General features: G+C 44.7%; 1 protein-coding gene across 2 annotated transcripts in view; it reads right to left on the reverse strand.

Annotated features, from left to right (window-relative positions):
• Positions 1–8538: 8538 nt before the first annotated feature.
• Positions 8539–26516, reverse strand: part of LOC310923329 (highly divergent homeobox) — a 41273-nt gene continuing 23295 nt past the window's right edge. For both annotated transcript variants that reach the window (XM_083884602.1, XM_083884601.1), the window contains 6 exons: positions 25810–25956; positions 22112–22319; positions 19071–19150; positions 17419–17502; positions 15277–15399; positions 8539–15066 (listed from right to left, as the gene is read on the reverse strand). In XM_083884602.1, coding sequence (XP_083740728.1) covers positions 14941–15066; positions 15277–15399; positions 17419–17502; positions 19071–19150; positions 22112–22319; positions 25810–25956 — 768 coding nt within the window. In that variant the 3' untranslated portion in view covers positions 8539–14940. The remainder of the gene's footprint in view (positions 15067–15276; positions 15400–17418; positions 17503–19070; positions 19151–22111; positions 22320–25809; positions 25957–26516) is intronic.

The raw sequence follows: 26516 nt of genomic DNA on the forward strand, positions 1-26516 counted from the left end.
TGATGCAAGTTGCCTCTAATTCCTGTTTCCCTCAGCTGGGCTTAGACAGGTGTGTTAAATACAGAATGTCAACGTGCGAGAACTACAACCTGCTCCTGATTTCACTGCCAGAAGGACACTGAGGGTCTGGAGTGTGTCCAGGGAAGGGAATGGAGCTGGGGAATGGGCTGGAGCCCCAGGAGAGGCTGAGGGAGCTGGGAAAGGGGCTCAGCCTGGAGAAAAGGAGGCTCAGGGGGGACCTTGTGGCTCTGCACAACTCCCTGACAGGAGGGGACAGCCGGGGGGGTCGGGCTCTGCTCCAGGGAACAGGGACAGGAGGAGAGGGAACAGCCTCAGGCTGTGCCAGGATGGGCTCAGGTTGGACATCAGCAGGAATTTCTCCATGGAAAGGGTGGTCAGGCCTTGGAAGGGACTGCCCAGGGAGGTTTGGATTCCCCATCTCTGGAAGTGTCCAAGGAATGCCTGGATGGGGCACTCAGTGCTCCGGGCTCGGTGACAAGGTGGGAATGGGTCCTAGGTTGGATTCAATGATCCCAGAAGTCTTTCCCAACCTCAGGCATTCTGGGATCCTGTGTTGCTCTGCAGGAATTCGTTATGCATCCATCCTCCAGCACTATCCAATAGCATGGCACTGCCAGCAAAGTCATCCCAGTCACATCCTGCTTTTCCAGGACAAATCTGAAGCAGCAATTGCCAGGCAATTGATCTTTAATCAGTGTCTTTCTACAAGGAAATGCCACAAAACACTTTGGAGGTCATTACCTTGCTCTTAATAACCAACAGCAGCCACAGGACAGCCAAGTGCTGAGTAAGGAAGGACAAGGCTCACCACCACTCCCAGTTCTTTGCCATATTTCCTCCTGTGCTGCAAATCCACAGGGACAAATGATTATGAAGAGTCTTCAACAAGTTGACTGTGACACTGAAAGAGCTGCTTCTCCTGTCACTGTGGAGCTGTCACAGGCATCGATGGAGCTGTGGCAGAACAGCTGAAAGTGGTAACAATTTGACAGACGAGCAGACTTCCTGGCAAACAGGAAAAAATCCAGTCCACACCATGTGAAAGGCAGGTTCTCACCGCCCTTAAGGGGAGGGTTTTTCAGTAGATGTTGTGAATTGGCTCCAGTGAGAAACAGGAGCACTCAGTGGAGGAAACATCTCACAGGATGAGGTCAGACTTGTAAAGAATGGCTCTTACCCACAGCCCAGCGTAATTCTGGTGGGGGTACCTCAACCTGCCTAATGAAGCTACAAAACCCCAGCTCCAGCCTAGTTTCAGTTTACATTTCACCACATTTTGTGGTGTTCTGAAGCAAGTTTAAAGAATGTAATTCTGAGCATCAATATTTATCTCATAAAAGGAGGAAGAACAACCGTTGATTTTTCTTCCTGCGGCAAACACAGTGTGGTACCACCTCTGGAAGGCCAGCAAAAAGCACCAGGGCAGGACTCTTCAAATGAGGAGGATCTGCTTTTTTTAATACAAAAAATTAATAAGCCTAACTTTTAAAATCTGCTAACAGTAATCTCGAGGAAAAAAAGAAATAATGCTGGGTTTGTGTGGGAAGGAAGCAGATTTAAATCTCAAATGAATGACGTACCTTATAATTACAGGAACCATTGAAAGAGATAGTGAGAATTAAAATACTTCCAATATTCTCAGCGAAATATTAATTTGAAAATTTTCAAGGATGGCTAACTGCACATAAACAGAGGCAGATGATCAAGGGCTGAAGTTCAAATTAACTCAAAGGAAGAAGTCAGTCTTGTTAAATGATATCTGAAATTGTCCCTGAGCTCAGCAGCGAGGGCTTGAGGCACCATGTGGCTGGGAGAGCACCAACTTGGATTTACTGCAAAACTGTGCCTTTGTGAGTGCCACAACTGCCTTCCAACAATGCCTTTCAGAAGTACATGAACCCTGAGAACACTTCAAAATTTAAATTAAAACACCTTTCCAAATTTTCAATCACCAGACAATGAGTGATTAAGCACAATCATTAAGCTTGCAGCAACAGAAGTAACGTATTTCTTCCGTTATGACAAAGTTGCTTAATGCCTTTTAATAAGACAGCTATAACGCATTTTATGTTGCACCTAGCTATTAATATTGGTTATTTAGCACTCTAGGTGGAAGATGTTTTCACTCAGAGATGATTCCATCTGTATTAATGCTACAATAAAACTATGATCCCATTTTATATCAATTAATGGCATTTTTTTGGACCCAGTGGACTCAATTAATGGTGTTTTTTGAGTGAGGGAGATGATTACCTGAGCACAGAACCACCAGGATACCCCCAGACCCCTTAGATAAGATTTTAATGGGATAAACACATGGTATCAATTTTGTGTACAGAACATTCTGCCATAAATATTTTCTCCATGAAGGATTTTTCCTCCATAAAATGCCACACTGTTTGCTCAGCATTTCCCTCTGACTCCCTTCGTGTCACTCTGATGGATCTGCTGAACCCACCGAGAGCTGCGGAAAGCTCAGGGGAGCCCAAAATTGTCATTCCCTGTTTGTCTGCTTGTTTGTTTAACTCCAACCCCGCCGTTCTGGCTTCCTCCAAATTCACTTGGAGACTCTGGGAGTGTTTTTTCAGAGCTGTTGGCTTGTCACAGTGACACCTCTGCTCCATTCTGCTCCACACAGCTGGAAAACAGGGAGAGCTCCCCTGCAGACACCTTGGCTGCTGCTCACATTCCTGGCACGGGTGAGGAATTCACACAGGCTGGGGGCTCCTTGGGAAAAGCACCTGCCAGAACAACTGCAATGGCACTGCAGCTTTCAGGACTTTCAGGACTGAAATATTCCAGAGGAGGCACCAAGATGGTGCCACCATCAGAGGGATGGAGCAGATCTGCTGTAAGGAAAGGCTGGGAGAGCTGGGATTATTCAGCCTGGAGAAGAGACCTCATTGTGGCCTTCCAGTGCCTGAAGGGAGCCCACAGGGAAGATGGAGAGAGATTATTTCCAAAGGCCTGGAGTGCCAGGACAGAGGGGAATGTCTTCAACCTGCCAGAGAGTAGGTTTAGATTGGATTTTAGGAAAGAATTCTTCCCTGTGAGGGTGGAGAGGCCCTGGCACAGGGTGCCCAGAGAAGCTGTGGCTGCCCCTGGATTCCTGGAAGTGTCCAAGCCCAGGCTGGATGGGGCTTGGAGCAACCTGGGATAGGGGAAGGTGTCCCTGCCCATGGCAGGGAGTGGGACTGGGTTGGCTTTAAGGTCCTCCCACCCCAACCATTCTGTGTCCTATTGACACCTCCCAAGGAACTGATTCACTCCTCCCTCAGGATGGTTTTGAGCTGGAAATCATGGTCTGAACTTTTACAGGTGTCCTCAACCCCTCAAAGACCAGCAGGCTGATCAGCCCTAAACACATTTATAAGCCTCAAAGGTTATACTGTAAATGACGACGTAGTTCAAGGAGTCACCCAAAAAGCGTAAATTAAAGTTAGCAAAGGTCAGATCATGGCATGAGAAAGCTGGAATGACTCAGTTTATCCGTGAGTGGGATCTGTTCAAGCTCTCATACATTGAACTAAGAAATGCTTCCAGCAAAAATACTTGTCACTGTAAAACCTTTAGGATATGAAAAAAATAAGGAAGTCAACATTATTGGTAGATAAGGGTAAAAACAGCTTTTAAAACCTCTTAAGCAGGGGATTTTCTAATGGATTGTATTTTTAATTTTGCTTATTACTACACTGCTTTTAATACAAACCATCCTTTTGGGCACGGATTTTCCTTTCTTCGCATGTATTCCAGTGCTAAAACATCCCAGTGAAAACTCCACGATACGTAGCCCATAGTGAGGCTGGAAGCAAACAAAAAAAAAAAAAAAAAAAGGTTGGGTTTTATTATTTCTTTTTTCCTTATTGAGCCAAAACCCACCCGTCATCCCAGCCCACGGCTACTCCCACGGGCAGCACCGTCAGCGCTCTCCCATCCCATCCTGTGCCGCTTCCCGGGAGCTGCTCCTGCTGAGCCCAGGCCGGGCCCCACCAGGTGACACCGGGTAACACCGAGTGACACTGGGTGACACTGTCTCCTTCAGGGGACTGCTCTGAGCCTCCTGAGGGGGCAGCCAGGGCCAGCCCCTCGCAGCCCACCATGTTGTTGTGTTCTGCTCCCATTCCCAGCTGCTCTCCCTCTCCCCCAGGACCTCCCCAGATGTCCACGGCTGGAGCTCTGAGCGTTCCCAGCTCTTCTTGTTTTAGCAGTTTCCCTCTCTCCATGGCACACGGACACCTTGTGTCTCAGTTTAGCCTTTGTAACCTGCAGTTCCAGGCTGGATTGGTCCTGTTGTTCCCTTCCTGCTGCGGCGTCCTGATCCTACACACGCCCAATGGATGGATGAAAGGAAGATTTCACAGAATCCTTGAGGCTGGAAAAGAGCTCTGAGGTCATCTAGTCCAGCCTTTGGCTGATGTGTGATCCTGGATCTTGGCTACCTCCTTTAAGTCCAAATTATGATTGTGGCAAAGGTGGGAGGTCACAAATCCAAACCTTTGTTTTATCTCCATTCTTAGGGCATTTTACAGCTTGTTTTGTGCTGAAACAAGGAAAAGCTCTGCATTGAGCCCAAGCTGGGCTCATGCCAGGCCTTGGGATTTGGGTGAGTGTTCCCCTTGCTGGAGAAGCCCAAAGCAGGAGTTTGGGAACTCTGCCTCTCCAGTGGCATTCCTGTCATTCCTGCTCAGAACTGCACCTGGAGAGCCACTCCAGGATGGGGTGACTTGTGTGTCTGTGTCCCCATCCACCTCCCAGGTTATCTCTGCCTCTCCTGCCTTCTTCAGAGCTGCCCCCTCTTCTCTACATACATGAATTTTCTTTCCTTGCATTGAAACCTTGGTCTCACAAGATGCGTGTGCAACTCCGGGTCTCACAAAACTCAGCTGATTTAACCAATATTTCCTTTTTTTTTTTTTTTTTTTCTTTTTTCCTAGACCTCCAGAGTAAGATCATAGCACCTTACTCTCTCTTCTTTGGAAATTTCCTTTATCCAGGAAGCCAGCATTCACTGCTGGGAGGGAGTGACCCTTGTGTGAGCCATGGCAGTGGTGTGGAGGTGGGGAGGTGATGGAGAGGAATGACAGGAACAGTGAACAAAACATCCCTCACCTGGCTGGACCAGTCACTGCCCCTGGGTGGGAAATCTGGAATCACTGTTGTGAGGGAAAATCTGAATCAGCCTACAGTCACTGCCCATGGCCTGGCTCCTAATTAGAGCTGCACTGAACCCCAGCACGGCGGAGCTGCCTCTGATGCATTGACCCATGGTGAGATATTGATTTTGGGGTGACTCAGAGGGGCCCCTCAGAATCCCAGCCACACACACTTCCCTGCCCAGCCATCCACTGAGCCCATCTGAGCGTGGCTATAAATACACACCCGGATCATCCATCGACATTTAAATATAATACACTGCCTGGGAGAGGGGTTTTAAATATCTGAAGGATGTGGTATCTTGGAAACCGATTGCCTCGAGTTGCCCAAATCAATTACAGAGTGAATCAACACATGGCTCCGGCGTGGGAGCAGCAAGCAGCTGGTGCTGCCACCCGCCCCTGTCCCCATCCCTGTCCCCAGGCTGGGAGCATGGCAGGGAATGGCTCCAGGAGCCCCAGCTGCTCCTGCTCCCCCAGGACAGGGCACATCAGGGCACGGAGCAGGCACAGCACTGAATGGCTTCATATCTTACCCCAGCTTCTCCAGCTGAATTAAAGAGGAGAAAACCATAATAATACACAAAGATGATAGGAGTCTTTCTCTGGGAATGTTTGCTCAAATTAAGGAGGTTTTACTGGTAATTGCTGACATTATTTTGTTAATATTTTCCACCTGTCTTCAGGCCACTGGCAGCACTTACTCTGAAAATTGTGAGTCCTGGTTCTTGCTGAGGACAGGGATCATAGCAGTGTCAAGGCAGCTCACAGCCCTCCATGGCAGCAAGAAATTGCATTTTCAGCCCCACACTCTGGGGTTTTGTATGAAAAAAAATTACATTAATTAATATTTTAAAGAACGGAAACTCAGAAAATCAGATATTTCTGAAGTATGGTTGTGGAACATGCAGAAACGTGTCTATCCTGTTCCCACAGCCCAGATTAGGCAAAAGACACATTCCTGCGGGATTTTTTCCCAAAAAAGGGGGCTAAACCAGGGAGCCTGTGCCAATGTTACTGGGCTGGGCTCAAACCCTGATGCTTGGCTGTCTCGTGAGGAGCCCACAACCTGATCCCCACACTGGAGCTCAACACTTTCAGCTGGTTCATTCCTCCCTGATCAGTTCTGATTCCTTCGCCAGGCTCTGTAAAAAGCCTGAAATTTTAAATAATGGTCCAGAAATGGGATGATGTAGCCAGGAGAGTGTGGGTTGCTGAGAGAAGAGAAGGCTGAGCTAAATATTTGGCAGAATTAAGCAAACCAGGAAAGACATGTGGGCATAAAGAAATAATTCAATATTCAATTTCTGGCAGAATTCATGGAATCTATTTATAGTTTGGATCACAGTGAGCCATTTGTTACTATTATGGGAATGAAGGCCTGAGGGGGTTTGGTTGCAATGGGTTTGCAACCGTTAAATGATTAAGAGAACACTAAATTCAGGTTTAATTAACCCATGGTCTTTGGCCTGATGGGGTGTCTCTTCCCAGGTGCCATTCCAAGGATTTGGCCTTCCCAAAATGGGCTCTCCTGGTGTGGCTGCTGCTTTCCTGCTCTTGTCCATCCTTGAGGGGGTGGGACCTGCTGGGTGACTCCTTCAAATTCACTTCAAATTCCCCTGAATTCTGACCAAGCCCAAAACTTTTGTAAGAAAGATGTAAAGGGCTTTTAATTGAAAATCTCACATTTAACAGAAAAGAGGAGACTGCCAGGGAAGATTGAGGCTAGGGAGAACTTTTCCCTCCAAGAAAGTCAAATGAGCTTTTTCTAGTGAAAAAAAATTATATGCAGCCCAAGATTATTCCAGATTTCCAGCAAGAAATAACCGAAAAGCCAGATCAAGTAGTAGGTGAAGTCTGAAAATTTTCACATTTCTTGCCCTTTCTTCCCCCTTCCTTCCCCACTAAAATAACAACTGGAAGTAAATAACCAGAAAACACCTTTTTTTTTTTTTTTTTTTTTTTTTTTTTTCCCCTGCTTCTTTCTCCTCCCATGGCCCTTTCCCTTACTCCTTGCAGCAGGAACATGGAGCTGGAGTGGCCACCCCAGCTGTCCCTGCTGGTCACACATCACCTCATCCCATGGAGCAGCTTTGGTGTCCCCAACCCTAAATCCACGTGGGGAAATTAAACTAGAATATACTCCTGGTTTAAGGCTGCACCTTCAGTCTGATCTCAGTCTCCTCTTTACGAAATGCCAGATTTATTTTAAAATTTTATTTTCCATTGAGACAAAAATAGTTGTTTATTCTGAAATGTAAAGTATGGGCACAGTTCAAAGCATTTTTCTCCAATTCCTGGGTGTTTTGCCACCAGGTGGCAATGGAGCTGCAGCACCACTCGGCTCGGGTGGACTTTTCCCAAAACACCCGAATTCAGGGTGTTATAATAATAAATAATAATAAATCTTTCGGGTCAGACAGATCTAACTCCCCTCCATCCGTGTTCCCTCTGGTTTTACCCTCCCACTCTGCAGCCGTAATTCCAAAGCTGCCCGGGGGCTGAGCTCGGAGTTTGGGTGACTTTGGAGCGTCGAGAGTTTAATTGATCAGGACGATGCAAATCCGGAGTACAGGAGAGGAGCCAGGTGCGCCCATGGCACCCGCGGGACGCGGCCACACCGCCACCGCCAGCCCCCGCCACCGAAGCCAGCCGGGAACTGCGGGACAGGGAATTGCGGGAATTTCGCGAATCGCGGGACCGGGAGCGGCAGGAATTTCGGGATGCGGCTGCACCTCGCTCCCGTTCCCCAGCCCGACACCAGCCTGGGATGTGCCCCGCACCAAAGCCCTTTCCCGGGCACTCCCTCCCGGCTCTCCTTCACCATTCCCGGTTTTCAATGAAATTGAAACCCAGTCCCTCGGCCGCTCCCCGGCACACCCGGGATGTTCCTTCCAGGACCAGAATTGCTCCTAAAGCCAACAAGCCTCGGCTCCAACAAGTTTCTCCAGTTTCCATCCAGGTGGATTGGGGCTGTCAGAGGCCACGAGATTCAGCTCCGGCGATTTTTAACTTAGGAAATGCCAAGGGATGGGATGAAAAGAGGTTTTTAAAAGCCCCACAGTTGACCACCCCTCATGTGAACTGAGCTGGGTCAGTGCTGGGTGTGCACAAATGCCACTTTGGGAAGGCACATTTCACTGTTCCTGGGACAGAGGGCTCTGAGTTCTGTATAAAATTCTAATTCTGAAAAGCTGCTCCATGAGTAATAAATTAATTTATGTGGTGGGAACTGAAGAATCGTGGCTGAGCCCTGGCATGGATTTAATTCTTGTTGCTCTGAACAGGACTGAACACTTACAAGGCCATAATAAAGACAGAAACCGAGAAGTTCATATAGGAAAAGGAGTTAGTTCACCTTTATTTCATTTCTCCATAGTCCCAAACTTGACAGACGTAGAAAAATATCCTTGAGTCAGTAGACAAATTTACCAATGCTAAATAGCCCTTTTCTCTGACCATCTGGGCCACCCTAAATACATTTGTACAAGCATTACTCCGGGGGGTTTCAATAAAAGGTTCTTCTAAACTATAAACAATAAACTACAGAGGAAAAATTCGAGCTACCAAAGCATGCAGATGAAGGGATCTTCCAAAACTTCCAAAAGAAGGAAAAAAAAAAATTAAGAAAGCAAACCAGCCTTGAGATGCATTTGGAGGAGAAAACAAATTAGGACAATTTGAGGAAAAAATAATTAATTAAGAGGAGTCAAAGTAAACTCTGTAAAGGATCTGTGGATAAGTTAAAATATCTATGGCACAACTTTTCACCAAAAAAAAATTAAGGCGAAGACCAATGTTTTATATAAAAATAGCTGAACAGGCTTCTAGAGCAGGAAATCAGCATTTCCAATGATGACTCTGTTAATACAAGATTATAAATACCCTTTATATACACAGAAAACCAACTCAATACAAACGTCTGGACTGTTTCTTCTGGGCATCTGGCACCCAAAATACCCAGATGGTGTCCTGGACCATAGTGGAGGTACTTCAGTTGAAGGTTTGTAGTAGTTTCTTTGCTACACATAGTGATACAAATCATAAAAATGCAATATAAATAGTGATTTTCACACAGAAACTCAGGAATACACTCAGGTTACAAAGCTTAAGGAATTGGACCAGAAGGAAATGATAAAATATTTAAAATAATCAATTATCCTGTTTTGTAGGCGAAGGAAAACATCAAAGTTATACAATAATATTTAATTTTTCAGAATTTCTTTTTAAAATGAAACTGATTGCTACCGTGAAAATAAAGCAGGAATTATTACGGCAGAAGATTCATTATCTCTTCAGAAATACAGCAGTTTGTTTATTTGCCAAGATCACTTAGAAATATCATTATTATGGGCATTTTCATAAATTTCCAAGCCTAAAGGTTACCAGTAGCAAGGACAAACAATAAAACATACTTGTATGTATGTATTTGACTAATTTTCAGAACTATGCAACTGATATGCAGCAAGACACAAAAATAAGAGCAAACGAAATATATTTGAGAAGAATTCCATTAACATTTCAAGTTAAAATACCTTTGTAGAGCTACTGTGATCAAGTTCAGCATATCTGTGTGTTCACACACACTCAGTAATTCCAGAAATAACCCCAGAAACGATGAAGTTCCTACTGGAGAAGACAATTTTCCCCCAGCACAGCTCAGTGGATTTGCCAATGACTTTTTGAAGTGTATTTCAAAAAATCTGCAGATAAAGCAGAAGGTCTTGTTTTCCCCAGCACAGAAGCCTTTCAGTTTATTGAAATTTCCTTGACTAAAACCCAGAACCTTCATTTCTGCCTCCTTGTGCCTCATTCCTTCCATCCCCCTCATGTATCCTGCCACCCTTCCCCTGTACTCCAGGGAGAGAAATGCAGAGGAGGAAATTCAAGGAACTCTTTTCAGATGGAACTTGAATACAAAAGTTGTCTAAATCTACATTTGACTTCAGTTTGTTACTGACCCATTTTCATTTAACACTTCAAAATTCTTTCTACAAGGTCTCTATAAAGTTATGCCAAGAAAAGGGAAACAACTGAAACAAAAATCTCCAGAGGTATTTATGAACTCTGATGTCTCAGAAAGTGTAAAATCCTCTTCCTTACAGTGGTGGCATCACTGACTGCTCTCTCAGATCAAGTCATCTGATGCACTGAGCAATGTTCCAACAATCATTAATACCACAATTAAGGATAATACCCATTTATCACAGTAACTGCACCAAAAGCAGCACAGCCACCCCACCATCCTTCAGTTTTAACCAGAAATATTTTCTCCTATTAACATATGCTAAGCTTTTCTCCATAATATCCCATTATTTCCTTCTCCACAGACTGTGATGAACACAAATACAGAAAAACAGCACTAAAATAAAAACAAAGTGATGGCTCACACCCAGCAAAAACCAAGCACAAGCTGAAGGATGCATGTTGGGAATAATTTATTGCCTATAAAAGTTTTTTAAAAAAATTCCTAAGTTCACATTTTCCGTGTGGGTTTAAGGGGCGTCACGTTTCAGAGGTAGCGTTGTGTAAAATGTAAAACAGAGCTGAAAAAGAGTTATTGACTTAGTTCAGTAACATGGAAACTGTTCCCAGAGCCAAAGCACTGACCTGAACTATTTTCCTTCTAGGAACATCCTTGAACACCTCCTTCAGCCAAGAGGGTTTGCTCCTTTGTGGGAAAAGAACCCCCACAAGGCCAAGGCTCTGCCCTGTTTCTGTTGCCTTCTGACCAAAGCAGCTGCTGTTTTGCAGAGCAGTAAATAGTCGGACTAAACTTGTGTTCTTCCATGGAAAACACCCATTCTGTAGTGCTGCTTTGGCTGTTTTTCTTTGCCCAAAACTTTTTAGATTTCACATTTGGTCAATGTGGTAAAACGTTCTTGATTAAAGAAATCAATCACCACAATCCAGCTCGTGTTCACTGGCAGCCAGGTGGAGTTTCCTCACGGACCACCCCTAACTTTGCTCAGGCACCTCAATTGGGGCAGAAAAGGCAGAGTCTGGCCAGGCTCCAGCCCTTCAGCCCCTGGTCTGGGGGAGCTAGGCACGGGCTGGAGGTTGGACATCAAGCTTTGGGCTGGAACAAGTAATGAATTGTTCCTGTGTCAGGAATTCTGTGCTATTCCTTTCATGCACATTCCTGTCCCGCCTCACACCTGCAGCACCCTGAGACCAGAGGCCAGCAGTGGCTCTGTCCAGAATGACCAGGGAAAGGTCAGTGCTGTGCAGGAGCTTCTGTTCAGTGTCAGGGATACAGCAGTGCAAGAGACCCTAGATGGGAAGGCAGATCCATGTGAAGCAGGGATTCCCATTCCCAAGCCAGGATGTCCATGATGCTGCTGGTTTGTTCCATCATTTCACCTGTCTGAGCCCAGCAGCAGAGAGAGCCTCTCCCCTTGGAGAACAGACTCTGTAGAGCTGCTGCCCAGTTCAAGGTGAGGACAGAACCAGGACATTCCCTTCCTCACCCACAGGGCTGCAAAGCCCCAAACTCCTAATTTCACACTTTTTATTGCCTTAGTGAAAATAAATACTTTGAGAGATTAAAGTGCAGAGCTGCCTCCAGTGCCGGGCACTCCAGAAACCTCGTAAGGTTCACCTGCTCAGGTACCTGTAAACCTGCCCCAAATTCACCTCCTGGAGTATTTACTGTTTTGAGTATTTCCTGTTACTGTTACTCCTGTCAGACCTATGGATGTGACTGAAATGTCACCTGGAGGGAGAGGAAAGGAGGCAGAGCTCCAGGAAATAGGGTTTTAACCATGAGCAAACCTTCCAGCATCAAAAACAGCTCCTCAGGGAGAGCCCATCCCGCCTGTGGGTGAAGTGTCTGTTCTACTTTCCCACCTGGTTTCTTCAGAAAGACATCACTGATGTTCCCATGGATGCTTTAGGAACAAACAACGTCAGGGAATTCATTGCTCATGGACAAAGTAAAGACTGTGCAGGATGGTCAGATATTGATACACGGCCACAGAAAGGTGATAAAACCACCCCAGGCCCTGGCCCTCCTGCTGCAGTGATAATTCACATTAGAGTCACTCACTGGAACAGACAGGGGGCTGATTTCTGTCACCCAGAAAAGCACAGGATGAGCTTTGTCTCCCATGGAAGGTTATGAAATGAACTGTAACAACAGGTATTTGTTACCATCCTACAGACAGGGGAAACACCCTGAACCCAAACTCACCCCAGAGCCACACACACTGCTCTCCACCTTTAACCACCACTAATGGTAACAGTAACCAGATTTTAGTTGGATATACACACTGATACTAAAAAAAAACCAACCAAGGAGCTGTGGAGCATCTTCCTCCCCAGACTTTGTTATTCAGGGATAGCATTTTATACTCTTTTTTCCTGACTATCCTGTAGTGTTTCCAAGTGTCCCTGGCTGTGTTTTGTCTCCCCACAGGAGAAAGGACCACAAAACATCCCCCAGGGATGGGGTGGGGCCTGACTGCAGCTCATCTCAGCTGCACATCCAAGAGGATTCCAGCTTCCTGGAGAACAGGGACTGACATAATTGCTTGTATCTAGCAAACAGTTCATTCAAAATTCACTCCTTCGTTTTGTCTGGATATGAAATAGCAGCAAGACAGCAAAATAGGAATCATCGATGGAAGTTTTTCTTGCAGGAAGGCAGATGATTCAATTGACCATGAAATTGAGAACTCCTGTTAAGAGTATCCTGCCCTCTGTCATGGGAATTCAAGTGGAAGAAGCAGGAAAACAGGGTCCAAGTAGTGGCAAATCCCAGCACTATTTTGTTCTTTGATTTCACAGAAAACAAGAGGTTTCACTGTCAGTGGCATGAATTTCCTGTCTAAAGGGAACAGCAACAGAAACCATTGTCAGCCTGGCATAGAAAAGCCTTTATAAATGAGTTTTCAGAGCGAGCAGAATTCCAGCTCAGCTCCATCCTCCATGTGAAGGACAGCACTGTGAGCTCTGCTCACAAATCTCCATTTCCACTCCGAGTTTTAATGCCTCAACTCACACACAGGCCCAGCAGCTTGGAACTCTGGGCTTTGTCTGTGGAAGGGTAGATCTGTTGAGAACTTATAGAATTGTACAGGGAAAAAACTGTGAGGCTTTTGGTTTCTCAGAACACCTTTTAAAACTGTTCCTGTCCTTTCTGCAGCTGGTATTAATTAACAGTATTGCTAAAAGCTCCTTGTGGTCAAGGAGAGGAGAGACTAAAAACCTGAAAGAACAGAGCTCATTACTGATACTGAACAAAAAGAGCTATACAAGTGATTAGGGAGGGACTGATCAGACTGAGAAAACCCTAAAACCCGAGTTTAATCCCAGTATTAAAGAAAAAATAGTGTTATTTCCCCAACAGTCTGGATTTTCTGCGCTATACCTTGGACCTCCCACTGAAATTAAGGGGATTACTCACTGCATGAACCAGGATTCCCCAGAGTCAACTATTATTTGGCATAAAACGGGAAGACTGGGTTTTTTACCAGACTGAAGCAGCTGTGTGAAAAATGCTTGCTGAGGGATATCCAGGCTGGAATTGGAGCATCAATGCCACGGGCAGGCACCTGCAGCATCCCAGAGAACCATCCTGAAGGAAAAGAGCTCCAGGATTGAGACTTGCCTTGGACTGGTCACCACCCTGTGACTCAACCACGGCACCACTGCCAAGGCCAGGCATTCCCTGGACACAAACACACCCCACTGAATCCATCTGAATATCTCTGCACATCCATTTCACCACAGGAGTGAAGGGATTCAGTGCCAATAGCTCTGGGAAAGAAGAAATTCAGTTCAGCCCCTGCCTGCCATCGAGACCACAGTTTAGAAATGGCACTTGCCAAAAAATGAACCAGGGCAGGGCTTCAAACCAGATCTACAAAACTCAATTCCCAACACTGGAAAACCTTTCAGGATACAAAGACAGTTGTGGAATTCTGACTGGCTTGGTGAACTGGAGCAAAGTTTGTGGAAAAATATATAACCAAGACTTAAAATAATAAGCAGAACTTTAGCATTCAGGCTTTGACAAATAAAAACTGTGACTACAATCATTAAAGAGTGTAAACATCCAATCCCATTGCTACTGTATTAGGGAGTTGTGTCCTGCAGCTATCAGGGTTCCCATTTCCACCTCATTTCTTCCAACACTCACTGCTTCCTTGCATTAATAATTTATTGAGGATAATTCAATTTTTTCAGTTAGCCTTTCAAGGTTTTTTCAGCTATTTTGGTCAGAAAAATGGAAGATTTAACAATCTCAAGTCAGAAAATGAAAAACACTTCAGTTTAATTTCAGGTTTTCAAGCACAACTCAGAGAAAGCCCATTATTCTATTTGGATCCCCAATTTTAGTCCACCTACCTGAGTAAAAATGGGGAAAAATATAATAAACAGGCCTGGGGAGCACGTGGAGCTGGAGAATTCGCTGTGGGTCACACAACACTTGTTTCCCACTCTTGCATCCCTGTTCAGAAAGACTTTGCTACAGAGCCAGAGTTGTTCTGGAGAGTCAAAGTTAATCCTACTCAAGGCCAAGTTGCTACCAGTGAACCCTTCCCTCACCCAGTTCTTTGATTTTCCAAACCCAGCATTCCCAGTTCCTGGGCAGTGCGGGGCTGTGAGCAGCCACAGCCACCCTCCAGCACAGGCTCCTCGGGCTGGCTCCCCTGGGCTGAGAACACTGCAGAGCAAAAGCCTCTCTCTCTCCTCAGCCCTGCACCTCCCATGGGGTCTCTGTTCTGTCTCTTCCAAAAAAAAAAAAAAAAAAAAAAAGAAATCACAAACTGTCTGAGGCATTTTTCTCCGACAGGGACGAGAGGCTGAATGAGGTATCGTCGGGCTCCGGGGATGTGTGGTTGAAATCCATTTCTTCAAGTTCAGGAGGTAAGTCTGAAAGCAGAGCCTACAAGGGAAAAACATACCAATATATAGTATTTACACTATTAGGTGTGGTTTTTATGTCAGCAGCGCTTTAAACAGAGAGTGAGAAAACTAATTGGATTTTTCAATTGTAATTTGAGTCTCTGGAATAAACCCAAGGGAGGAGCACAAGACAAAAGAATAAATATCTTCTGATATTAAACACAGATGTTAAACCTGCTCCAGGATTTACCTGCTGCTGTTCCTTATCATCTGATTTAATTGCAAGTATCAAACTCCGGGTAAACGTCTGCAGCTCAAAATATTTCTGTTTGTGGTTCTCCAGCTGACTCTCGATGAACCTGACTTCTTCATTCTGCGGGGGAACCAGAGAGTTCCAGGAATAATCTCAGAACCATGGAATCCTTTAGGTTGGAAAAGCCCTCTAAGATTGAGCCCAGCCATTCCCCAGCACTGCTGAGCCCACCTTGTGTCCCTAAGTGTCACATCCATCTGTTAAATCCCTACAGGGATGGGGACAGGACAAAGTATTGGAATAACCACACCTAAACACTCCTGGGTTAAAACTAAATTGTCACTGAGAACCATTTTTAGTGACAATGACAACCAAAGGCCAGATCTTTTCCTAGAAGTGATCTCTGTGAGTTCTCTAGTAGAAGAGACAGCAAATGAATTCCATTATTGTAGCAGAAGGCTAGACACAAAAAAAAAACCCAGGGAAAATGACCTGAAAATTCCTCAAGCTAACACAAATTAAAAGATAATATCCTCCAGTGCAGCTGGGTTTGACATGGATCAAGTGTCAGTTCACCAAGCTCCTCAGGATCCCTGGGGTTACGGAATAAAAGAAAAATCAGAGTGACAGAACAGTTTGGAAGGGACCTTAAAGATCATTTAGTTCCAACTTCCAAAGACTTGTTTATGGGGCTGGATGTAATATATTACAAAATGAGGAAACATCAATAATTTGTGTGCTTTGGCTAAAAAGACATTTTCCCAATCTATACTTGCAAATCGCTTAATTAAAAATTCAGATTTGATAAGTATTTCCATTTATTCCAAGTATCTCTTCTCTTTCAAAGTTATTGGATCAAAATGCTAAACCTGTTGATGAGTGCCGAGCTAAAATTCATTTTCCTTGCTTATTCACCTTTGCAAAGATCATGAGAATCAAACTGTTTATTTAGGTTACAAGATCAAAGGCATTGCTCATTTTTGCAGAAGGGCTCTGCTTAATAGCACCAACTCATGAGAGAATAATGAAAAAAATATGATATTCATGCTCACATTGGCTGGAATTCAGCTTTTGTTGACATGAAAAGCTGTGACTACATGATGCTCTAAAGGTTTGCAGCAAACCTTTAAAAATGGTGTGGGTTTTTTGTTTTTTTTTTTCCCAGAAAAATCTCATTTTTTCAGTGAAAGCACTGCTCACCACACTGCTCCAGCTGATAACTCTGTGATGAGAGAAGAATATTTGGGCTGCAATTCTGAGGCTTTCATAAAAAATCAGCTGTGTTCTTCTTGATGGACACTTAGCAGTTGGCTTGTTTAGCTCTGGACTTTTCCCAGCCCAGGAAGAATTCAGATTTAGGCAGAAAATTCAGGGAGTTATCAGTGCTGTCAAACAACAACCCTGGCTCTGCAGGGCACTGTCACAACAAGCCTCTCACTGTGCTGACAGGTGACATTAAGAGAAGGTCATTCCCTCTCCTGGTTCATTCTCCACTGCCCTTTCCAGGCAAACGCTGCTGGAAGGAGGAATTTTTGTTCTGAAGAGATGATTTATTATTTTGATAATTGATTACTGCCAGGAGAACAGACCTGGTTTCTAAGGGGAAAAAATCAGCAACGGAGGTAAAAACTCAAGAAAATGTGGAATTGTGGCAGCTCCTGGGAGAGCAGCACACACAACCCTCAGCCTTCAGAGGAGACAGGAGCTGGCAGGACTCAACTGCTTCTCCTCCCTCCCATAACCACCACTTCCAGGCATGTCCTGGGGAATGACTTCTCCTCACATCCTCTCATTCCAGCAGAGGATTCCAGCTGCTCAGTCCCTTCCAGAGCTGGCAGCACCACGCTGCAGGAAAAGCACTGCAGCCCTCCAAGGAAAAATTCTGGTGGAGTGGCTCCATAAATCCCTTTGTTGGGACCCATGGAGAGAGCTGCAGCTCTGTAGAAATGGGGTTTTCTTGCCTCCATCTGGGTTGAAACATGGGTAAAGTGGCTGGAGGTGGGATGATGCAACGTGCACACCAGGAAAACAGCAGAGAAACTCAGGATCCCACAGGCCTTTGCTGAATTCCTGACAGATCCACCCCCCCAAACTCCCTGGGGATTATCCCACTGTCCCTGATACGGCCCAATCACCCACCTTGTAATCCAAAAGAGAACTCATCTGATCCACTTCAGAATTGCTGATCAGATCACTCTCTTCATCGTCTAAAATTTCTATTTTCTGAAACGGAAGCAAACAGCTCATTCCAGTGCACAGAGGAGACAAACAAACCAGGATCCACATCCCAAAGGAGCAGGAAGGATGAAGGATGGAGGATGGAGGTAAGAGAGGCTCTGTGCTGGCTCCTGAGGAGTTCTGAGCCATGCAGTCCCCATTAGATGGCAATCATGCACCTCAGCCAGGAGATCCAGCAGGAATCCAGCGGGAGCTGCTGCCATGGAGACTCAGGGTGTTTACAGAGCAGCTCCCTGGCCCAGCTTTTTGACTTTAAGTTGCACATTTATCCCCTCACAGCCCCTGCTCTGCTCTGTTGCTGCAAATGAGGGTCTGGAAATTCGTCCCTCTGGATAAACCCCACCCATCACAGCAAGTCCTGAGCTACTCCTCCCCCAAAGAAATCAAGGAGTTCTCCTCGGACCTTTCCTGGCCACAGTGCAAGGGAAATGCCCTTAGCTGCAGGGGATCCTGATCCAAAGGACACTTCCAAATGCATAAATATGGACACTTCCACCTAATTCACAAAAATCTGGGGAGCTCTTTATACTGGTATTTTTTGGGTATCTAAACATACCTAAAGCACAGTGTTAAGGCCAAACTCAAGACTGACTAAGACTCAAAAATACATTCCAAGTTTTTTTACTGTTTTTATTGTTTTGACAGTTGTGAACATTTATGAACCTGTCCACAACAGGTTAAAGCAATTTTCCTATTTTTAAGATGGCATTTAACCCATGTAGGGAAGACCACCCACTGACCCAATCCATGTTCATGGGTCATTCCTGATGCTTTAATTCAGATTTTTCCTGCAGTGTATGGTCCTTCCTACCTGCACACCAGGAATTTCTCTGAAATCAAGGAGGAGAAATCCTTACAGAGGCATTCCCAGCTCTCCCTGGCAGGACCTACCAAGCTCCCAAGCCTGTGCTGAAGGCAGGGAGGATAAAGCACATTTTGTGTGCTCCAGTGTCTGCCAGCCCAGCTGAAGTGACAACAGCTCAGAAATGTCCCTGAGTTCTGCTGCTCCACCAGACCCTCAGGAAAGCTAGGACTCAAATATTATTGATTTCAGACTCAGCTTGAGGAAAGAGTCTCTAAATAATTGCCAAACATTCACTTTCCCTTTCTTAGGAACAGTTTTTAACATACAAGGGGAAGGAATTAGAATTTCAAATAGGAAAACCGTATCTCTTATGCAAATACAAAGTATTTTAGTCCAAATTTTAAATGTATTTTTAAAAAAGTTTTGTTACAGTGTTTTCAGAACAAAGTATGAAGAAACTCTTCCCTGGTTTTGTTCCATTGTTGTATCAAATGACAGAATCTGGGGTTCAGGCAGGTTGGGGAGCTGAGTCTCTTGGACACCATCTCTGCAAACCATTTCTACTGAAGGTTTTAGGGTTTTTCCTGCTGTGTTTTAGTATTTTTAGCACAGATTTAAAGCTCAAATAGGAAGGACTTTTAACACACACAACTGAAGCTGTCATCCAGTGAAAAATACAGGTGCTGGACAACCACCTAAACATTAATTAAGGAATTATTAATTAGTGGAAAAGGAAAGGTAAACATACCACATTATCAGTGGAAACTGGATTCTGGTCATCATCTTTGTGGCCAATTTCTTCATTTTGAAGAGCTTCATTTGTCTCTTCTGCAGAAATAAATTGGTTTTGTCAGATTTCATTCCACTTTTATGCTGAAGGACCACTAATGGTGTTTACCACTAAATGTCACAGCTGCTAAATCCAACAGCAAAGTCATGGTATCAATGTCTAATCATAAACAGAATATCTGCCTTATTAAAAAGACATCTTGTCACAAGAATTTCAGGCCAACATCAAACCAACATCCTGAAACAACAACAAAACTCTCAGTTATTCTCTGTACCAAAACCTTCCCATTTTTAGGTTCGGGCTGGAATTCAAAGGTGATGGAGAGTTTCACATCAGAGGTGTGCAGAAGTTGGGGTGTTTTTTTAAAGGAAAATCAATTCCTGCATGAAAAATCTCACATTTCCTGAAATTCTGGGGTACATATCTAAATCTGACTTCCCCCTTGCAGACACTGTTGGGTTTTGAACCAAAAACTGATCAGCTTATCCCCAGTGAACCTGAAGTGCTTTTTTATGTATAAACACTTGAAAACAGAGCAGATTTTACCTTGGTATTTCAACCACAAAGCATGAGATGATTCCATTGACCTTAAAGGCCAAGGAGAACACAAAATCCAGAGAAAGGTAAGTCTATTTACCCCTCAAATTGAAGTTTGTTTCTCATATTTACCTGGCTTCTGCATATAAAGACATAAATCTATTATACATATTAAATATAAAGAGGAAAAGAGGGATGGGGCAGCAAGGTTCAGGTGATTCCAGGGTCTGTCACCTCCACACAAACACAGGAAAAACAGGATTTTCCCTGGGATTAGCAAAGACAGGGTAATGTTTAGGCCAGACCATACAGAGCCAGTTCATGGTTTTAAACAACTTTTAAGTTACATCTCTCTGAAGTCAGCAAATCTAATTGGAAATTGTTTCAAATAGACTTAATCTGCCACTGGTCAGAGCTCCATAGGACAATTTGTGCCAGGAGCACACGGGATCAAACGGGAGCACTGCGGAGCAGGGAGCAAGGAAGGGTGAAGGGCACTGGGTGAGGATGCTCCTCAGGGACATTCCAAGGCACCGGGAACTCTGTAACCCTGACAGCCACCCCTTCGATTCAACAGCTGAAGGAAGCAGCTCCCTACAGCATTCCCAACTCCTTAAATATTCATCCTCAGCTCATGGAGCCCAGAACAACCCTAATGGCCACCACTGACATGGTGTGGATTCAATTAACACACAATAAAAAAAGGGGAGGCAATATGAGAGCTTTCATGATCCATTTTGCACCACAGCACAGCTAATTTTTTTTTATATTGACACACTACATTTTAAAAGCAGAAGCCATCAACTGTCACTCTAATTAGGTGACCAAAAATTGCTTTTGTCTGTCTTTCAGAGTGTTTTTTTGCTGTTGTGGTTTTGGTTTTCTAATAAATTAGGACCAAAACTTACAGTTCTCAAACATTAGAACAACTCCCTATCTCTGACTGAACATAACCCGTGAGTATTGGGGGAGGTATTTTCCAGGAACCTCAAAACTAGCTGAGCTGCAGCAGTGAAACCTCCTCCTTTGAACTGGCGAAATGAACAGAAATAATTGTTGTGGAAGAACAAAGGAATGAAAGCAGGATTCCTGGGTGTTGTGGAAATCCTGTCATTGCCTTGTTTTGACACTAATAATGCACCCAAGTGTTCAGCCTCACCTTGCCTGATGAAAGCCTTGCTCAACAAACATGGAGTTATTCCTCACTTGAACTACAAACACTTCAGACTCTTCCCTGTCACCATTTTCTCTCAAGCACATCTGACTTAAATCAGCTCCTTCCACACCTCAGGCAAATCAAGGACTCTGAGATTCCTCATCTCACTTGGCTTGCAATCACTTGACCCATTTCTTTATCATCTAATTCCCTCTACAGCTGAATGTGACAAAGCTCTCCCAAACTCATTCCCAGCAGCTCTCTGTTCCCCTGGCTCTTCCCTTCAAATTGTTCTGAGGAAATGACAGGATCAAGCCTGGCGCACTGAGCTGCAGCAGCAGCAGGCCCCAGGTCAGACTTTCTTTTAGCTTGGAGAGCAAAGGCTCCATTGATCTCCTCTAAGCAGAAGCACTGGGAGCAATTAGTGAGTGGGGGATGTGCCAGGATCATGGACAGGAGGGGCAGGGAGACATCGATCCTGTGTGCTCCTGGGAGAGAAAAGGGAATTAAGTTGAAGGCACTTCTCACTCCAGATGCTGCAGTTTACTGAGGACACCCCCCTGCGTGAGCAGTTCCAAGGCTCCTGGCTTTGATCTGCTGGGCTGTGTTTGCCTGTCAGACTGAGCAGCAGGAGGCCTGGGCAGCTCCTTGTTCCAGCTTGAGTTGAAGGGTTCCCTGCCAGGAGAACTGGGAATGCACAGTCCCAGCAGCAGCTCCAGCTCCACCAGTGCCTGGGGTGGCAAAAGGATCACAGGGATGGAACCATGGAATCACAGCATGCCTTGGGATGGGAGGGACCTTAAAGCTCATCCTGTTCCTCCCCTGCCATGGCAGGGACACCCTCCACTATCCCGGGGTGCTCCAAGCCCCATCCAACCTGGCCTTGGACGCTGCCAAGGATGGGGTGTCAAATGGACTGGCCATTCCAGCTGGCTCGGAAGAACTGAGCAGTTGGCAGAGAGCATTTTTAAAATCTGGCTTCCTTGGGAAGTGAGGCTTCCCCACCTGTACTGGCTGCCGATCTCTCACTTTCACCAACAAAACATGAACTCTTGATTTCATTTCAGATGAAACTGGCAGAAAGAGGGTTCGTGTGATCAAAGGCTTCTCCAATCTTTCTGCAACAAACCCACAAAACTCAGAGACACGGAAGTAGAAGAAAGAGACCAAACAGTACCTTCAGCCCAGGCGGGGTGGAGCACTTGTGACTCTGTCAGACGTTTTTGAATGTGTACAACAGAATCCAAAGCATGCACACTGCACAAAATTGAAAATATAGGCACAGTAATAACTGCATTCCAAATACCTTGTGAGCTTCCTTCAGATAAGCAGATTGATACTTCATCATTCCTATCATTATCATCCCCCACTTCAGTAGCAGTTTCCTCTCCTGGATTAAGTGCTGATTTAGAAACAAATTCAGACTGATCAGAGAAATCAGCAGGACCTCCTCTAGGGGGTGGAACCTCAATCCCCATTAAACGATATTTCCGTCTTCGATTCCCAATCCAAGTCTTGTAAGAGAAATAAACATGAATGATATCAGAAACTATAACAAAAGCAACAGGCCCCCAACCAAGTGACATCAGCACATCTGGGCTACAGGAGCAAGGGTGCAGCCAGCAGTTCAGGGAGATGATTATTCCCCAGTACTTGACCCTCCTGAGGCTGCTTCCCAAAATCCTGCGTCCAGGTTCAGCCTTCCAAGGGAAACAGGAAGGTGCACAGCAAAAGGAAAAGAAGCAATAGGCACAAGTGGCAGCAAGGGAAGCTTTGACTGGAAGTGAGAATATAAAAGAAAAAATAATGCTTTACAGTGAGGCAGAGGGAGAGTTTGCCCATAGGAGCCTTGGTACCTCCAGCCTTGGAGGTACTCAGCCTTTACTGGACAACATCCTGAGAAACCTGACTTGATTCCAAAGTCAATCCTGCTCCAGATAAAGAGCGGGACTAGGTGACTTTGTAAGGTCTCTGCCCACCTAAATTATTCAACAAATTTAACATAAGGTCTTTGATCCAGGTTCTCCTACTCTGCAACTTCCATAAGGGGACTGAAGCATCTGATGACCCAAACATCCCCCATGTTCTAGGATTTCCTACAGCACAGAGGGAACTGGCCAAGGTGACACATCTACAGCGCTCCCCTTGGAGGACAGAAAGAACTTGGAAGAATAAAGCTCAGAGCAGCTCATCCTTCAGTCCCCTCTGGCTGTAAGACAGAGCTTTAGGAAAAGTTGTTTGCAGTGAGTGCAGAGGAGCACACTGGGAACAGTCTGGGAGATGAAACCAGCCCAGGGAACCTGGAAATCCTGCCATGGTGGGATGGAGATTGATGCTTTAAGTTCCTCTTACATCAATAAAATTGAGTTTCAAAGGAGAAAAAAAAAAGAAGACCCACATTCTAAATTCTCCAAGTGGATCTGTATACCTGGTCATTAATTTGCCTTCCGTGATGAAGAAACATCTACACCAAAAATTATTAAAGATTCAGAGTTTAACACGATGTAACAAGAATTGTCTGCAACTCTTCACCTCCTAAGGCTCTCCTTTCCCTTGTGGCATTCAGGCTTTCAACTTCTCATCTCATCTCAACTCTGCCCAACAGTCCCTGTACCCCAGACCCTTTATTTCATCAAATCAGTTCTCCACTGGCAACCAAAAATCCTTCCCAGAGCCAGGAATCCATTTTTTTTACCAACTCTACTCCCACTCTTCTCGGGCTGGCTCTCATCCCCCTTCCACACCACCTACAGCCCCAGAAATAGGAGCAGCAGCTCCTGGGCTTGAAAACATGATCAGGCCATGGCAGAAGGCACATCCTTTCCATGAGGCCTCTGTTCCAAATGAGTCTCCCCAAACATTAAAATATTTTAGGATTTTCTTTAAAGACACTCTAAACATTGCTCTGGCCTTATTTCAGAAATACCTGCCCTGTTCCTCTTCCTAGGGTTCTGAAAAAGTTGAGTAAAAAACTTTTTGCTTATAATACCTTGATTACCAAAGAGAAAAAATAAAGGAATATTAACAGCAGTCCCAACTACTAAACACAGTTTCATGCTATGCCAGCCTTGGAAAAAAAAAAATATCCTTTAAAGCTGCATCCCTAACAAGCTAAAAGATAACATGCTGAACACTATTTTTAGCAAATCACTTTTGTTGGCTGGTATTTGCTTTCCCAGCTTGCTGATTTTCCTCTTTGAAGAATGCACAACAGCTATGCAGAGAACTACCTAGATAATTTTTTTTCTATTACCTACAGTTTCAGGAGAAAGAAATTAAAGAAAAAAACCCACACAAGCAGCATTTTGAGATCTGAGTCTCTTTCTTCCAAGCAGTGTATTGTCATTCTTTTAAATTTTCCCATCATCTTGTGATTTTAACAAACAGCACTAACAAAATTTAAAACTGAATCAACCTCTTTTTTTAGTAAAAAAGGCACTTGGGAAAGGCAGATCTTTTTACAGACTCTTCAAAGCAGAAAATCTTTCATTCAACATACTGAGAATGTCAGAGAAGATGAACATGTTTTGATAGTGTCTCAAATTAAATGGGGAAGAGAAGGTTCCACATCCTGTGTGCTCTGCTGAACAGAGAACATTCTGGAACAGCAAAACGGTGAGGGCAAGAGCAGACTGGAATTGCCATGTGGGAAATTCAGAGTTCTCTCTCTATCCCTAAAATACATTCTCCTTAAACACTTCCAGCAAGGTCTGTGAAGTACATGGGATCATTTGTGAGTCTGTTCTGGCCTGGCGCAGGTGATGCCTGAGCCTTCCAGGCCATCCCTGTCTCTGCCCTGAGGACAGAAACATTCCAGCAGGTGGAAAGGCTTGCACCGAACTCCACAGTGTCACCCCTTGTGTGCCAACAAGAATGTTCCCAAGGAAACAAATCAAGGGAGCCTGGGTGTCACTGTGCTGTCAGGAGGTGCTGCCAGGGGGCAGGAGGTGCTGCCAGGGGGAACAGCCTCACCTTTCAGAGAGCAAAGTGAAGCCTTTGGAAAACAAGGAGCAGCTTTGCTCTCTACAGAGAAAAGAGTGATTCTCTTCAGCCTTCAAAAGTACAACTGGGTTTTTTGGAATTCCTGTGTGCCCACAGAAACAAACAGCCAGATTGGTGTTTAACCCTAAAAGCAGCTTTGGAACCATCTGGATGCACCAACCCAGAAGTCTCCACAACAGGAGAGTCACTAAGGGCTCTCAGCCCTGTTCCTGCAGCAGTGTCAGGAATTTAGGAAACAGCTGGGAAAAGAGGATGAAGCCTGAAAGGAATAATCCCAACTGTCGTGCCTGTCATGAGGGAAAGGAAGGTCTTTGTCTGACTGCAAACAGTGGGGCCATTTACTGAGGGTGGGATGAGCAAAGGAGACCCCAGAGCTGCAGGGTGCTGATGTGTCTGCTCATCCAGGACACAGCAGCAACAACTTTCCAGCCTCTGGAAGAGGTATGTGCAGTGGTTCTTGGGAACCAGGTTATCTCCAGCACTCATGTGCCTCCCTCAACCACCTATAGGGACCATCAAACTGAACTGACCCAGAATTCCTCCATCACACCTCAACCTGTCCTCAAGACAGTCTTGTAAAATATTTTTTGTTCCTATTTTGGAGGAATTTTTTCCCCACAATTTTCCCTACAAGCAGGAATGAGAAGTATTTTCCCTGTATCTTCAGAAAAGTCCCGTTTTGGTATCTTATTAGCAATATAAATAGTACCTTTCGGCCTTCTAGGATCTCCCTCAAAAATGTAACACTTTTACTTAAAATCTTACTCAAGAGAATGTCAAACAGCTCGTAGGGCTGCTTCTGCTGCTGATCAATAAGACTCTCACCTGAGGGCTTTTACTAAATATAGACTGCAGAAAGAGCAGGAGAGCACTTCCCAACATGGTCATTCATTATGTAATACGTGAAATCTATTTCAAGCTTCCTCATGAAATTTTTAAAGCCTTTCATCTGTCCTATTTTTGCTCCTGCAACAAGATAAGGGAAGACTCTGGATTTCTTACCCGAACTATTTCACAGTCAACATTTAATTCTGCAGCCACAGCTTCAATTTTCTCTCTGCAGACTGAGCCCAGGCTGGTCATGCCATTGTCCCAGTATTTCTTTAGGGTAGCTAAGTCTCGGTCACTAAATTGTGTGCGGTCCTGTAACTGCAAGATAAAAAAAATACTGTTAGATTGAAAAAAAATCTGCTTATCCTGAGCATTCATGTCCAGAGGTCTCCCACAGAGTAACACACACGTTCTACTGTCTCCATGGCTCTTCTTCTCTTTTAAGTCTCCCTGAAGAATTTCGGATTTTTTTTTAATTTCTTTTTTTTATCCAGGGCACTTCAGAGTTCCCTGGGATTTGCTGTAAAGGCAGTGGGACCATTAACACAAGTTTAAGGCACTTCAGCTTTGTTTCAACTCCACCTGATTTTTTTGGTAATTTAGCTCATTCTATAAGGCCTTACTGAAAATAACTTTTTTCCCCCTTGTGCTGTTTACTTTCTCCACCCAATTTATGCAAATTACTCCTTAAAGGCTTTTCGAGTTTCTCACCCTCCCTCCTTAAAGTTCTTTTATCTTACTGCAAACTACAACACATGCATAATTCAAAGGATTCTGACTTCCTAAAGGGAATACTTTAATGTTTATGTGGTGAGCTCGAGTTTAAATTGGTTCCACTGTTTATCTGTGAGTTCCCAAACTCTTTGTCTACATTTATC

The sequence above is a fragment of the Zosterops lateralis genome (assembly GCF_965231275.1).
Source record: "Zosterops lateralis genome assembly, chromosome: Z".
In the NCBI taxonomy this organism is placed as follows: Eukaryota; Metazoa; Chordata; class Aves; order Passeriformes; family Zosteropidae; genus Zosterops; species Zosterops lateralis.